This window comes from Zingiber officinale, chromosome 1B (assembly GCF_018446385.1).
Source record: "Zingiber officinale cultivar Zhangliang chromosome 1B, Zo_v1.1, whole genome shotgun sequence".
In the NCBI taxonomy this organism is placed as follows: Eukaryota; Viridiplantae; Streptophyta; class Magnoliopsida; order Zingiberales; family Zingiberaceae; genus Zingiber; species Zingiber officinale.
Genome location: NC_055986.1, coordinates 171348418 through 171362601, shown reverse-complemented (window position 1 = coordinate 171362601; position 14184 = coordinate 171348418). Strand labels below are relative to the sequence as shown.

Below are 14184 nucleotides of genomic sequence, written 5' to 3'. Positions count from 1 at the left end.
TGATAAAGAACATTGACCATCTTGACTTTGACCTCCATTATGACAAAGACCTTTCTCAAAATGAACCACTCCTTATCACTGCATCAGAAGGCAAAAGTACATGGAAAGTAAAAAGATGAGAATCCAACCAGCGTTGTGGTCTTGTTTTTAAAACACTGAAAATGAGATAAGTTCAAAAAGCCAGCAAGTTCGCTCAAGGTAACGAGAAAAATTCAGGCGATGAGCAAAAATTAATAGGCAATCGAAGCTTTTAGGCGCCTCATTTTAATTAATTAACGGAATGCTGTTTCATTGCATACAGAAGGTCCCCTTTATCGAGGAGCCCGAACCAGAGAAGCAGAAAACATAAGCTTTACAACATTTACAAAATGGCTCCTCTGTACTGTCCCTTTGATGTTTCAAAAGAATGGCCTTGAGCCTCGAAGCCCTGGCCAAAGCAAAAGTCTAGAGAGGCTCCAGTCTTAAATCTTCATTCAGCAGATGTACTTATATTCCTATCTCTTTGAATAGGAGAGGTAAGGATCTTGAGCAACGGTTAGAACATCAGGTCTTTCTGCTTGATCATATGTCAAGCACCGACGGATCAGCTCCTAAGGATGCAACCAAAAATGGAAGTTAATGGCTGAGGTTTCCCCCTTAATCTTTATGCTGAAGAGTACATGATAATACAGTGAAAAAATTACATTAATATTATCATGCTGCAAATAGATCACACAAAAAATAATTGTTAAATGTCATAGATGGATGTGGAGATTCAGACAGAATTAGGCGAAACTCTCAAACAACCAGCTAAATCTCAGCCACACAAGGTTCTGGTATAACTGGTACAAATAATGATGAAACAGTACAATGCAATGTTCTTACAAAGAGAATAAAAGACTCACCTTGGCCTCATTTGAAACTGAGGGCTTCAAAGGAAAATCCACTTTACGAGCATTGATGATAGTTTCTTCGCGGAGAATTCTCTCCTGAGTCTGGTTATGCCCAAATGGGCGTTTACCAAAAAGCATTTGATATAAAATTACACCAGCAGACCATACATCGACCTGTGCAATAAAGACCTCAATGGTTGGTTCCAATAGACAATTTATAGTATCAGTTGATTAGATAAGAATTTGCTACACAATATGCTCCATCATATTAATTGTGAATGTGTCCTAATGAACATATTTCTCACTATTTAACTAATCCTCATTATCGGCTTTCATGGATTTTCACAAAAATAAGTTACAACATGATATTCCTGATCTACCTACATGTGGAGCAGACTGGCATAGCCTTTCTTGCTTTGATAAGGTTCTGAGGAACGTGTTAATAAAAAAAGAAGAAAGAACTCAAATCCCCAAGCATGCCAAATAGAAAAACTTTTGTTAAGCAAATAGACAGCAGAGATTAATAGAGAATCTTCCTATTCGCAAGCCTGCATATGAACTATGACAGAATAAAGCTGAATATCTCTAGCTCTAAATGCACCCAATATATTCAAAATAAATTTAATGCAAAATTTAAAAATTCAACTCATTCCTAAAGCAGAAAAGTAAACCACAAAAATCTGGAAAGTAGTCATTTGAAGTGTTATGGTCCAGTTCACTAGTCAAATTGTCAATTACCAAAAGCATCAGCCAACTGGAGTTCAAAACTGGTATGCACAAAGGCAGCAAGCTGTCAAATGATGACTCAAACTCACACTAACTGAAAAACAAGCCAGTCACATAGATATAAGTTGCATCTCTTTCTCTGCTATTATCAATATCACTAAGAACCTTTTATATGATATTTTTAAATTCAACAGAAGATTTTACCATGATATGTCATTCACTAGTGGGAGCAAAGAAGATATCCTCTTACTAGCACTAACCTTTGAAGATATTAATGGTGTTTTGCTTAGGTCAAAGCATTCTGGAGGCAAGTACCTGCAAACATGCCATAGCATTAGCATACAAGATATAGATTGTTCTATTAAAAAATTGTTATAAACGTTCTCCACCAAAAAGATAAATTACAATGTAAAACTATGAATAGGTTGAAGAGAAATGGTTTTGTTTGGAACATCACTAAATTGCCCAACTAAATGACCACCAAGATCATACACAATAACTTGCATGTCTTGGGAAAATTGCAAAGACAATGTCTTCCACTTATTAAGAAAATTAGAAGGAGACTCTAGAAATTTAGAGGGAAAATAAATCTGTAATCACCAGTATGTTCCAGCTCCTTGGGAAGTAAGCTCCATACCCTGAGATCCAACATCATCCTCCACTATTTTGCTTAGGCCAAAATCAGTCACTTTTGCAAGACCAGCTTCATCAAATAGAACATTACCAGGTTTCAAATCATAATGAATGATCTTTTGAGGCCTCTTATTCAAGTAGACAAGCCCATGAAATATTTGAACAATTATGATTTTAGCTTCCCTCTCGGGAAGAATTGGCGTTGTCCTTAGGACAGCATCAAGATCTTTGCCTAAAAAAGTGTAATAGCATTAGTTTAATCTTGTGATGGCTAAGATAACAAAATTCCAGTCAAACCCCTTAGAACAATAGCAAGTATCCTTGAAAATGAACAAGAACTAAATTCAAATATGCGAACAAAAACTGTGCAAGGATATTCAAACAAAAAAATGATGAACTACAACCGATCCGGCGCCACGGAAGTTTCCCACCTGTCGGCGGACGGCCCAAAAACCCAGCATCCCGTGGTTACGCGTCCCATTTAGAGGGAAAATCCCTACAAATGTGCCGTAGCTGGGGATCGAACCGTGGGTGCCTGGGTGACAACTTGGTACCCTTTCACTGCATCGTAGCCCCAGGGGCAAGGCTATTCAAACAAATATGATGCAATGGAGGCTAGCACTTAATCAAAATATCTTGTTTTTGAAATGTTTAATTGTTAGATTAATAGATTGGACTATAGTTAAAACCATGCAGCTTGTAGTGCATACTGTAGAAAAGGATCATCAGACAACATTCAAGAAAAATTAAACATGGAAACTGTTAAGTGGTTGAATCACACAGTTTCGATTTTTATCTCAATATATTGTTCTTGTACTCTATTATGCATCCTATTAGATTGAGGCCATAAAAATACTCCAATTAAGCACAGGGTCGGCTTCTTTGTATAAACCAGAGTGCTTACAAGAAAATCTAAATTATTTACCACTGCAATATTCTAAGACTGTGCAGAAAGTGTTGTGGTCAATCTCGAAGATATCCCATAACCGCACAATATTAGGATGCACCAAAGTCTTGTGTATGTTGTATTCCCGAATTGCATGTCGTATGTAACTTTGCTTTTTCTCTTCACTCCACTGGCCATTCAAACCATGAAGCTTACATGCCACATATCTATACTCCACCAAATCAAATGCCTGATTCAAAAGTTTGCATGTCAAATTTATGTCCATTACTTCTCAGAAGAGTAAACAGAAATCTCCTGCCATGTAGTACTACAAAACATCTATATAGCAAATCACCTTGTATAATGATCAATCTAATATAAATTATACAGCCAAGCATAAAGACTCAAAAGGGGTACCTTGTAAACCTCGCTAAAACCACCTTTGCCCAGAAGGTTGAGGAGGGCATATCGTTGGTTGAGAATTGGAAAATTGTTGAAACGTGAACCATCTTCATCTCGTATCCGCTTCATTTCACGTACCAACCTTGCCTTTTCCAGCTCATAACGGTCCTTCTCTTTCAAACAACTCTCTTCCTCCTTGGATAGTACAAGCCAAACGAAAAAGATTAAATGTTAAGTAAAAAGAGAAATGCTAGACATTTTAAGGCTTAGGAGCCTACCCGCTTGATGCTTGCCAAACGAGATTTACAAATCTCATCCTGTAAAAGAAGATCTTCATCGGACATGCCGGTCTCCATGTCACTTCCATCACCTTTGTCTTCATGCATGAATAATATTATCAGCATTTCTATAATATATTATCTTGTTGGGTGCATAACTAATAACTAATATATTGCAATGGTAAATAATTTATATTTAGATTTTCTAGTAAGCACTCTGGTTTATACAAAGAAGCCACAACTAATACATTATCAGCACTTTATTCACTAATAACTAACAAGACCATTATAAATAGTACTTCTACGACTCAAAAAAGGTTTTAAGTGCTCTGATAAATCTAAACCAACAAGTAAATTAAATATTAGTCATGTATTAGTATCTATGTAAACATAGGATGAGGAGAAATAATAATTATTATCATAAGAAAAGAATCAAAGGAATTTTACCAGGTTGTTTTTTTTTAAGTGATTTCCTGTGCCGTTCAATAAGTTCTCTCATTTCCAATAATGATTTCTGCAATGTAGTAGTGGAAGAGTATAAAAAATGAATAGAAAATTTAACATTTGTACCAAAATGATACAAGCAAAAGATAGATAGATATAAAAGAGTTGCCGACTTAACTCAGCAACATCACCTATGCTACTTACATTTTAATCAAATCTAAAATTAAAATTATTTTTTTTGTTATTTAAGAAATAAAATATTATCAAAGACGGTTGAAATTTATAAATCAAAGTACAAACTATATTAAATAAAATTTCAAAATTTTGACATATTCAGTGATAAATAACATATAAAAACTAAATGTGTTGGTTTTTTTGAATAAAACTTAATATTATCTATATCATTGTGTTTATTTTACAAAATTTGTGCAAAATTCGGGTATACAACTTGTTATATTAAACCACTATAGGATCCTGTTGACATTATTGTGAAGATAAACATAAAGACACAAATGCAATAAGTTGAGAAAAGAGTCTAGTATTCTTCTTGTTAGATAGGCAAGTAAATATGAGTTCATAAGGCAAGTAAATATGCGGTCATAAGAACTTACTAGGTGAGCATTTAGATCTTTCAATGCTTGACCATCCTCCCATGCCTCAGAAATAATCGTTCCAGTCCTACAATGAACAGAACACAATAAGAACAATAGCAGGTGTTTACAATTTGAAAGTACCAAACACAATCAAGCATTTTTAGGTGCATAATGTCTAATATGTGGTCTTATTAACCAGAGAAGTTGAGTAGCATGAGCATGAAACTAACTATTAGATATCCAAACAGCAGCATTTGGTTAAATCTAATTCTAAATATGAATGAAATTTTGCTTTGAACTTCCTCCCATTTCTATTTCACATTAACATAGAGATCTAATGTAAAAATAATTTGTGGCCGTGTACAAAAGCATGGAATTAAGTGTGATTTATTGATATAAACAATTTCCACAGAGATAAAAAAAAAAGTAGGAATATTAAAGGGAATCAAGTTAGACAATGAAAATTTTATCAACTTGGGATTATGTAAATGATTGGTGTAAGGTGATTCAATCCTATATTTGAAGTAGTAGTTCACAAAACAAAATATATTACCATATGGCTGGCATGAGAACCTTCAGCCACAAGTTGAGAAGGCAACCCAGTGCACAAAGCTCCCGCTAATGCGGGGTCCCGGATCCCGGTGAAGGGCCTATTGTATGCAATCTTACTTTGCTTTGCAAGAGGTGTTTCCGAGACTCGAACCCATGACCTCTAGATCACACGACAAAACTTTACTATTGTGCCAAGGCTCCCCTTCCACCCACGAGTTAAGACACAAATAAAATTGCTTTAGAAATACTTATATCATCGCATCAAGGTTCCATTGCTTTCCTAACAATAACACCTTACACTCTATCTTTAAGAAGCAAGGATGATTTGGAGCTTTGAATCTGCTGACAATTTCTTTTATTTAATATGTTAAACTCAACTGCAGTGTCAAATGTGAATTGATTCCAGAGAAAGATTATGCAGTGTGAAATATGAATACATTCCAGAGTAAAATTATGTGTTCTTAATAAGTTTGAAAATAAAATATGGACTTGTATTGATATCAGTTACGACTTAGTCTAGAAGATTAAAGCTTTTGATTAAAGTTACAACTTGCAATAATTATCTCTTGAATTTTTTGTTAATGGTCTGTACAATAAAAAAAACGCAACAATTGGCTACTCGCCTGATAACACCAACATTTCCAAGCCTAACAGATTCTTGTCGTACTTTCATTCTTGTTTCCTGCCTCTCTGCTTTTGAGACTGATATCAGTAGATCAGATATCACTTTAATTCGCTGCAGTAAAACAACAAACAATTACATAATGAATTTTGGGACATGCTGATGAAATTACTGACAACATGCATAAACCATATTATTTAAGGAAAACTGCCACAGAAAACACAATTAAATTCCCACATTATGAAAAAAAAGTCTTAAAATAAATTTCTTTTATAAAATATGTATAACTCTTTGAATTGCTTCCATAGGAACCAAGATTTAAAATTTCGACCCGTGCCGAAGTTTTGGTTCTGGACCGGAACGATACGGTTTCGGTACTGTATCGTGTCGTGCCGATATAGTTTCAGTATTTTTTAAATATAAAATATATTAATTAAAAACTTAAATATTTAACATAAATATTTAAGAAATAAACAAGATAAAAAATAATCTTTTTAAAAAAGAAAAAGATATGAAAATAGATAAATAAATAAATAAAAATTTTATTAGAATTTTTAAATAAAAATAAATGAAATATAAAATTAATTAGATAATTTTATTAGGGTTTAATAAAGTCTTTTTAGATTATCTCCATTATAGCTAGGAGTTGATTAAAATAATTAACCTAAGTTTAATTTAAAAAAAATCTGAAATCCGACACCACTCGCGAGCCCGAACGATTTCAGCGCTGTCGCGGGGTTGTGCGACCAGCCATGGCCGCAGGGATTGCGTGACTCCTTCGGCGCGACCACGTTGGCTGTGCGACCCCTCTGCAGTGACCGCAGGGTCACGATGCCTCCGCGGCGGCAACGGAAGAGTTATGCGATCCCTCTGCTACTGTTGCAGGTCGAGCGACCCCTCCGCTGTGACCACGGGGTCGCGCAACACGTTGCACCTGTCGTGGGTCTGGTGCCGGGGTCGTGCCGGTGCCGATCGCCAAGCGGAACGAGACGTTTCGCCTGTTTCGACTGTTTCGGCACGACACTTTAAACCATGATAGGAACTATATGGCCACAAGGTAAGTGCAAAAACACTCAACTCATAAACTTTGATACTTTTGTAATTCTATACAGATATATCAATTTCTATAGAAAGAACTATCAAGCCAGATGTTATGGCTGGGATATATAGTGCAATGTGCCACAATATATGTATGCAAATGGAACTGACTATTTAGCAACAGGGGATGTATTAATGTTAATTGATTGTTGTTGACTTTAAAAGACCACTGATTCTGGAAGCATACATTTATGATGAGTAAAAAAAATTGTCTTTGATTATATATTTCTAATGGCAAACCTTTGTCATAAGCGAGGATGAGGCTTTGACAAAGGAAGACCCATATAAGGTAACCAAACTGATTCAATCCCATAGTCTGCTTGAACAGTCAATAGCAATGAGGGAAACACCAAAGGAAGTAAGAGATTACTGGATCAGGGAATGGGGGTGGCGTTCAAGAACAACTATGCATTGGTTGCAAATAGAACCGAAAGTTAAAAGATTAAAGCAATGTCTGACGCCAAAAATGGAACTCCTTTGTTCGTGACCAAACAACAATTTGTACATGGAGCCATCTGGCACCACAAACTGAAAAGAATTGCTAGAGGAATTGTTTTTGGAATCCTTCACCAGTTCAAAGTGAGGAAACTAATGGTCATATTGATGGCCTTGCCAAGAAGGCTGATGGTAGAATTTAGATTGTGGTCTCATCCTTGAGCTCAAGGTCTTAATTTTTATATAATAATACTCTTAGTAACTTTTTTAAATAAATCAGTTTCCTCCAAATTCATATTATTACTAATATTTGTTGTTGCCAAATAAACCAATTCTTATTACTATCATGCAATCCAGAAATCTAAAATAATATTTGTTGAATGAAATTTAGTTAGTTGGGGATGAACGTTCACAAGTATTACCAGTGCTTTTCATTTAATATGGAAAGCTTGATTAATTTGTGAATCATTTATCTATACCAAAAAGACTTATTAATGTCCGATCACAACTTTTGGAATTCTTTTATTGCAGGACAATTATAAGGTTTTCTCAAGTGATATATTTATTGAATCTCCATTCTCCAATGGTTAAAAAACTTGTTGATCTCAATGTCAAATAGTTTGGAAGATGTAGCTGCCTTATTCAAGCTGGAATTCCAAATTAAGTATCAAGAGTCACTATTGATAGCAGATCAAAACATTGACAACAACTGAAGGAACTCATAAGCCAATAATTTCTAATGACAAAGTGGAATGTGGCTAAAATGCCAAGTTAAGCTACAGATTTAATTTTAAAAGGGAAAGAAACATAGACAAACCAATTTCTCCAAGAGAGAGAAAAAAAATATGAATCTAGAAGTAAAGGTATTGCTAAAATAAAAATCTTGTCAGAAGGCTCAATGATGGGGGAGATAATCTTGTAATGAGAATTCAGTGAAACATGCAAATCCAAGTTATGCAAAGAACAAAAAAAACTTGTAACAATTGTTTATGGTTTTATATTTGGGGCTTTTGTCTAATTTTACTTGATTATTGTAAAAATACATGAACCAACTCCCTCTTATATCAGAGAGGTTCTCATTGTAGGTTAAGACAAAATCTTAGTAGCCTCATCCTTCACTTTGTCATATCAACAAACATAGCCAGTCTTCCTCTCCCACAAAAAGAGCACCAACCTTCTAGTAAGAACTTGATATGTGATTGGAGAAATTTTTTACATATACCTCAAGCACCAACTTTATTATGTTAGATCAGTACCAAACAACTGATTAAACACAAAAATATTATCTCCATACAAGGAACAATATGAAGATTACACAGGTTCAGAAGAACAAAACCTTTATCTTCATTTGTTGGTTATGTTCTTTGAGTTCTTTCAGTTCCTGTTTACAGAAACATGTAATAGAACTATGAAAATGTTATCTTTGTAAGATGGTCAGTATTATGAGTCAATGATGAAAACAATCAAATAATTTGTACCTTTTCAAATTTGTGGGCAAGATGTTGAGACTCAAATGTTTCATGGCGTGACTTATTTAACTCTTCCTCCAAGCTAGCATTTTGGCCACGTAGCACTGATATTTCCTCCTTAATGTTCCAAAATTTTAATTGTTATAAAATTGAAAGGACAAAGAGAGGGAAAGGGGAAATGAAGGAGTGAAACATCATCCTGAAATCTAGTTATCTGTATGGACATCTTTTTACAATAAGTCTAGCATGCAGATAATATAGGGAGAAAATTCATTCTTCATCTAAATCAACCTTAAATACTAGTACATTTTTCATCATTCCATATTTAGGCTAAAGATCTAATTTAACAAAAAGCAAAAACAAAAAAAAGCACAGTGATTATCATTGTAGTGTTTGAAGTAGTAACAACAATAAAGACAAGGCCTCCCGAAATACAAAGGGCCATTGTGTTAGGGGAAAATGCCCCCCGTGATTTACATCTAGCAAGGGGGCGGCGATAATGGACCACCTGGGGTAAGCGTTATCACATTTTGCTCCAACAATAAAGACAAGCCACCCTATCCCAAGTATATGAGTCGGCTTGAACATATGTAATAAATTAGTCAATAAATAATTACAGAAAAAACTCACTCAATGCAAGTAATTGAAAGAAAATTGCAACAAAATGGTTAGATTACTTGGACTGTCCCAATTTGAATACCTTGATATTTCTTATTTTCTCCTTTTTTTTCTTAGTTTCAACAAGACCTTAGATCTTAACTTTGTTGAAATATAATAATTTGGCTAGGTATAGTAAAGACAAATAGCAGAATTGACCTGGTTAAATAATTTGCTTCCTAGCCAATGTCACTAGTTATAGTCAAGTGGCCAGGGTAGACCAAACCCTTAATCATCACACTCCTAGAGTCCAATTTGTCAAGATCAAATAGAAGAGACGAACAAGAGAAGAACAAATTTCAAACTGCTGCACATATTTCAGTTTCCTATGAAACAAAATCATGCAAAAAAAAAAAAAATCATTAACCATATAAAAATATAGTAGAACAACCCAATTAGGTTTACACAGTTTTAGTCAACAAAGCAAATCAAACTTGGAAAGAATAACTATAAGTAGATGACAAGATAGAATTTTCCAAACTAATTATTGTGCCATCCAAGTATCACTACCCAATAGTCACTAACCATTCAGATTACCTATCATGACCTCCTTTTCCTTCATTGCCAACCATGGATTAAACAAGCTCTTTTGCTGAGAGACACTAGAAGAAAGGTATAAGAATCGCGAAGAAGCATGACTAACTTGAAACATAGGAGGCCAGGCTAAAGATTAAAATGGAGATTGGTGAAATGTAGGAATTGCAGAATAACCAAAAAATGTGAGGAGATGAGGTCAGATTAGTTATTTGGATATTGTATTCAAAAGCAAAGGCAAATTTGCATCATTTCCATTTGTGAAGAGACTGATGAATCAATATCTAAATTTGTGAAAAGGTCTACAAACATCAAGTGGGTATCAGAAGCACCTGTGTGTTGATGCAAAAATCTTAGTAGGTGAAGTGATGTTCCTGAACCTTTTTTTTTAAGTTAGCACCAGTTATCCACTAATCGTGGGATGACAAGGTAAATCCGGAAGTGCTCGCAATGGGCAGCCAAACAGTCCAACATCCCGGGTTTGTCATTCTTGTAGTCTTATGGATGACCCAGTAGGTAAACTGATGCTCTTGAACTATTAGACACAAGGAAAATGGTCCAATAAACAGGTAAAATAAGTGTAATTTTTTCTTAAATAACTTTCTTACCATTCTTGTAGTCTTACGGCTCTTTTCTGAGTGATTGCAAGTACAAAGGTAATAGATACACTTAATTCAGAAATACTTAAACAATAGCCACAATCACATATCTGTTTCTCTGGGTCCTATAGTAGTATCAACATATTCTAAGTTACTTTTATTATATATTTTTATGGCTAAAAAAGGAGTGCACCTACAAATTTTCATAATGCAGAAAAGTAAAGAAATTTAGAATACCTTGTTTAAGGGATCCTCGTGATGGCCATTAGAGGAGATTTCTGTGGAAGTGAGTAGCGAGCATGTTTGCTCTGATGTCTTTGAGCCACGACCCCTACCAGCTGATGGGCGCCCTCTTCCACGACCCTTCTTTCTCTTATTTGGCTCATCCAAATATCGTCTAATCTCAAAATTCTCCAAGGCAACCATCCTTCCATTTGTTTTTTCCTATGTAACAAAGAAATGATAATCCAACAATAAGAATTACATCTGAGCTATCTTGGAATATTCACTTTTATCAAGATCATTTTATTAATAGTAATACACAGAACTTTATCATATGCACGGTAAATTGTGGCTGTTAAAGTTCAAAGAAAGAGTGATCTCAATTAGCTTCAATTAGCAGGGGAAGCACATTATACACTAGGGTGTTAATTATCATGATCTCAATAAGTAAGCATTACACAAATCAAGCAAATGAATTGAGTAGTGGATTTTGATGCTCCAAAACAACTCTTCATTAGAGCACTAGCTCAGGCTGCTCTACTAACTTGCCATATTCATGCTGAAAAGCAAGTAATCCGGGGGTAACTTAAAGAAATCCGCATTTATGAATTAACCTGCTATTAGAAGAGATACCTACCTTGGATTGCTCCAAATCCACATCATGGTCACTATCTTCGAGCCTCTGGCGTTTCTGAGTGTTGTGTTGTATCAAGAACTCTTCACCGTTCTGAAATGTAGTTATTCAAGTTGTGGTTCAAAAGATAGAATATTCAGGAGAACAATGATAAGATAAATGAAACTAACAAATTGTCAATCATCATATCACCATCAGTATACTTCCACCATGGTAGAAGGATATTCTATTAAACAAAATGTCTGTACAAAAAATTTCTCTCACCACAAAACATCTATAAAAATGGAACATAAGTCATAAAACAGCACTACCCAAATTCTAGGATGGAATAAATGCAATAAATCTTATCCAAAATAAAGGATAATCTAACTAAAGAGTAACAATTGATCATGTTCAGATTGGATAGCTGGCATACATCATGAACACAATCTATATAATGGTTAGCAAAGAATGCTAACAAAGTATGAACAAACAAGAGTTACAAAAGATCAAAACTTTGCACTACGTTGTCCATATAATAGCAACGACACTTCTGAACAATATACAACTTAAATCCGAAAACTTGTAATGTTAAAGTTCTGCAATGAATTTATAGGTAATAATAAAGAAAAACAGTGTAGGTGCATCTAACTATCATTCTACAAGCAAACAAATTTATTCCTTGCACAATAAGAAAATTGAAGTTCCAAATAACAAGGAAACATAATATATAAGTAATGTCGATATAAAGAACCAAAAAAACACAACCATCCACCCACAGAGAGATTGCGGGTTTGAACACGGAGAAAAGAGCAAATCTATTTACTAGTAAGTAAAATGTGTAAGCTAGGACTGACATCGTCATCAGAGGATGAGGAGTCGAGCAACTCCTCTTGCTCCGGGAACCTCATCGGAGGAGTAGTAGACTGCCACGCTGACTGAATTGTGAGCGAAGAAGAACTCTTCCCGGCCATGCGGGCCTCCAGCTTGGCTAGCTTCGTCGGCAGGGACGGATCAGAAGGGTTAGAATTTGAAGACAGTTGCATGACTATGTCATCCGACATGGCCGATCGATTCTCGAGAACCAAAATAACAGCGGCAATAACAAAGAGAGGAAGAAATCAAGAAAAAAACATTCCTATCCACAAACCCTAGTCCGGATCACCCTCATTTCATAATCAGAACGGCGGCTCTGCGACTGCAATAGCTGCCTTCAGAAAGCTCAAGCCAGAAAAAAAAAAGGAAAAAAAAATCTTTAGCGATAAGATAGAAGGGGAAACCCTAGCAAAGGAACGTATGATGCGCTCTACTCTAGTGGGGCGCCGGAATCCGCTGGCCGGAGAGGAGAGAGGGGCGTTTAGTGAAATATTTTTGTGGTAGGGGGGCGTTTTCAAGAAGGTGGACTTGGAAGTTGGAACTGCGATTAATTTTTGGGTCTTCTTTGCAAAAAGAACCAAGAGGAGAGATGAATGGAAGAATGAAGAGACTGGGGAAGGTAACCCTAAATTTAATTTTAGGACGAGGATTAAGATTTTATAGTAGACAAATGCGGAATTGAATTGAGCATTCAATGTGGTTGAGAGTGTCTCTGCTAGTTGAGGTAAGATTTTGGATACCTTTGGAGTATTTGCAAGGAATATGGATGATTAATTTTATTTTATTTGGGGTGGAGGTGGCGGTGGGTTAAATCTATTAGTAGATTTTTAGTAAATCTTTCATAATATTTAGATTTCCATAATTAACCAAACTCTGTGGGTGGTTATGTGTGTTTTTCCAAATAGCATGGGTGATTTGGCATGTCCAAATCGTGTAGACTCACGCGTGTTTATTTTCTATTTTATCTTTCCTAAAAATTAACAATTTTATGTAGTCATGTCATCATCGGATAGGAATCCTCTAGTCTCGGATCCTTAGACCAGTCCTGATCCCTTATTCATGCATTGGTTAGATAAATTGGACTTCATCTGTTTAACAGGTGGGGTCCAATCCACCCACCCAATGAATGAATAGGGTCTCTTATGATCTAGAAATTTCTGGACCAAAGGATCTGACCTCTGTCATCATCCAAAATAGGATGTTGTTTAAACGAAAGTATGAGACATCTCACTTAACTATTCATTCATTGCTCCATTAAAAAAATCATGACACCGTCTCGTACATGGTTCATCGGTAAAATTGGAAATCCTAGTTTCTACCTACGAAAATAACCTAAAAGTCTACTTTTACTTCACCGGGCCGCCTCCATTTTGTTGGATCGAAAGAGATGAGAGAGAGGATGAATTGTTTGTGTGTGCATTTATGTACCAAGATACGCTTATAAATTTATGGATAATTATTTTATAAAGATAAATATTTATCATTAATTATTTATTTTTCGATATGTATATAATTAATGATAAAGTTTCATAAATTAATGAGTATATTAATCTGAAAATAGTCCTTGATCGGATATATATCAAGAGAAGACATGAATATTTAGATCAACGCTATAGTATGACTATATCAAGAGATATTAAGGGATGGATATCCAAATTTTACTAGGGGTGCCT

General features: G+C 35.2%; 1 protein-coding gene across 3 annotated transcripts; it reads right to left on the bottom strand.

Annotated features, from left to right (window-relative positions):
* Positions 1-230: 230 nt before the first annotated feature.
* Positions 231-13143, bottom strand: LOC121992380 (serine/threonine-protein kinase TOUSLED-like). 3 transcript variants are annotated; one of them, XM_042546714.1, is made up of 16 exons: positions 12946-13143; positions 12493-12846; positions 11660-11749; positions 11038-11244; positions 9020-9127; positions 8878-8922; positions 6010-6122; positions 4853-4919; positions 4245-4311; positions 3798-3895; positions 3535-3714; positions 3157-3367; positions 2199-2463; positions 1859-1913; positions 885-1046; positions 231-590 (listed from the first exon to the last, which is right to left on the bottom strand). In XM_042546714.1, the coding sequence occupies exons 2-16, from the start codon at positions 12697-12699 to the stop codon at positions 495-497; spliced, it is 1971 nt and encodes a 656-aa protein (XP_042402648.1). In that variant the 5' UTR covers positions 12700-12846; positions 12946-13143; the 3' UTR covers positions 231-494. The 3 variants fall into 3 exon arrangements, with proteins under 3 accessions (XP_042402648.1, XP_042402639.1, XP_042402655.1); XM_042546705.1 differs by having other exon boundaries at positions 12493-13143; XM_042546721.1 differs by lacking the exons at positions 12493-12846; positions 12946-13143 and adding an exon at positions 11827-11860.
* Between the last annotated feature and the right edge of the window lie 1041 nt (positions 13144-14184).

Coding starts and splice junctions, on each gene's coding strand:
- LOC121992380 (XM_042546705.1), bottom strand. CDS start 12,699: ATGTCGGATGACATAGTCATGCAACTGTCTTCAAATTCTAACCCTTCT. Junction 1,914..2,198: donor CAAGGAGCTGGAACATACTG/GTGATTACAGAT, acceptor GCATGTTTGCAG/GTACTTGCCTCCAGAATGCT. Junction 591..884: donor CAGTTTCAAATGAGGCCAAG/GTGAGTCTTTTA, acceptor TTGCATCCTTAG/GAGCTGATCCGTCGGTGCTT.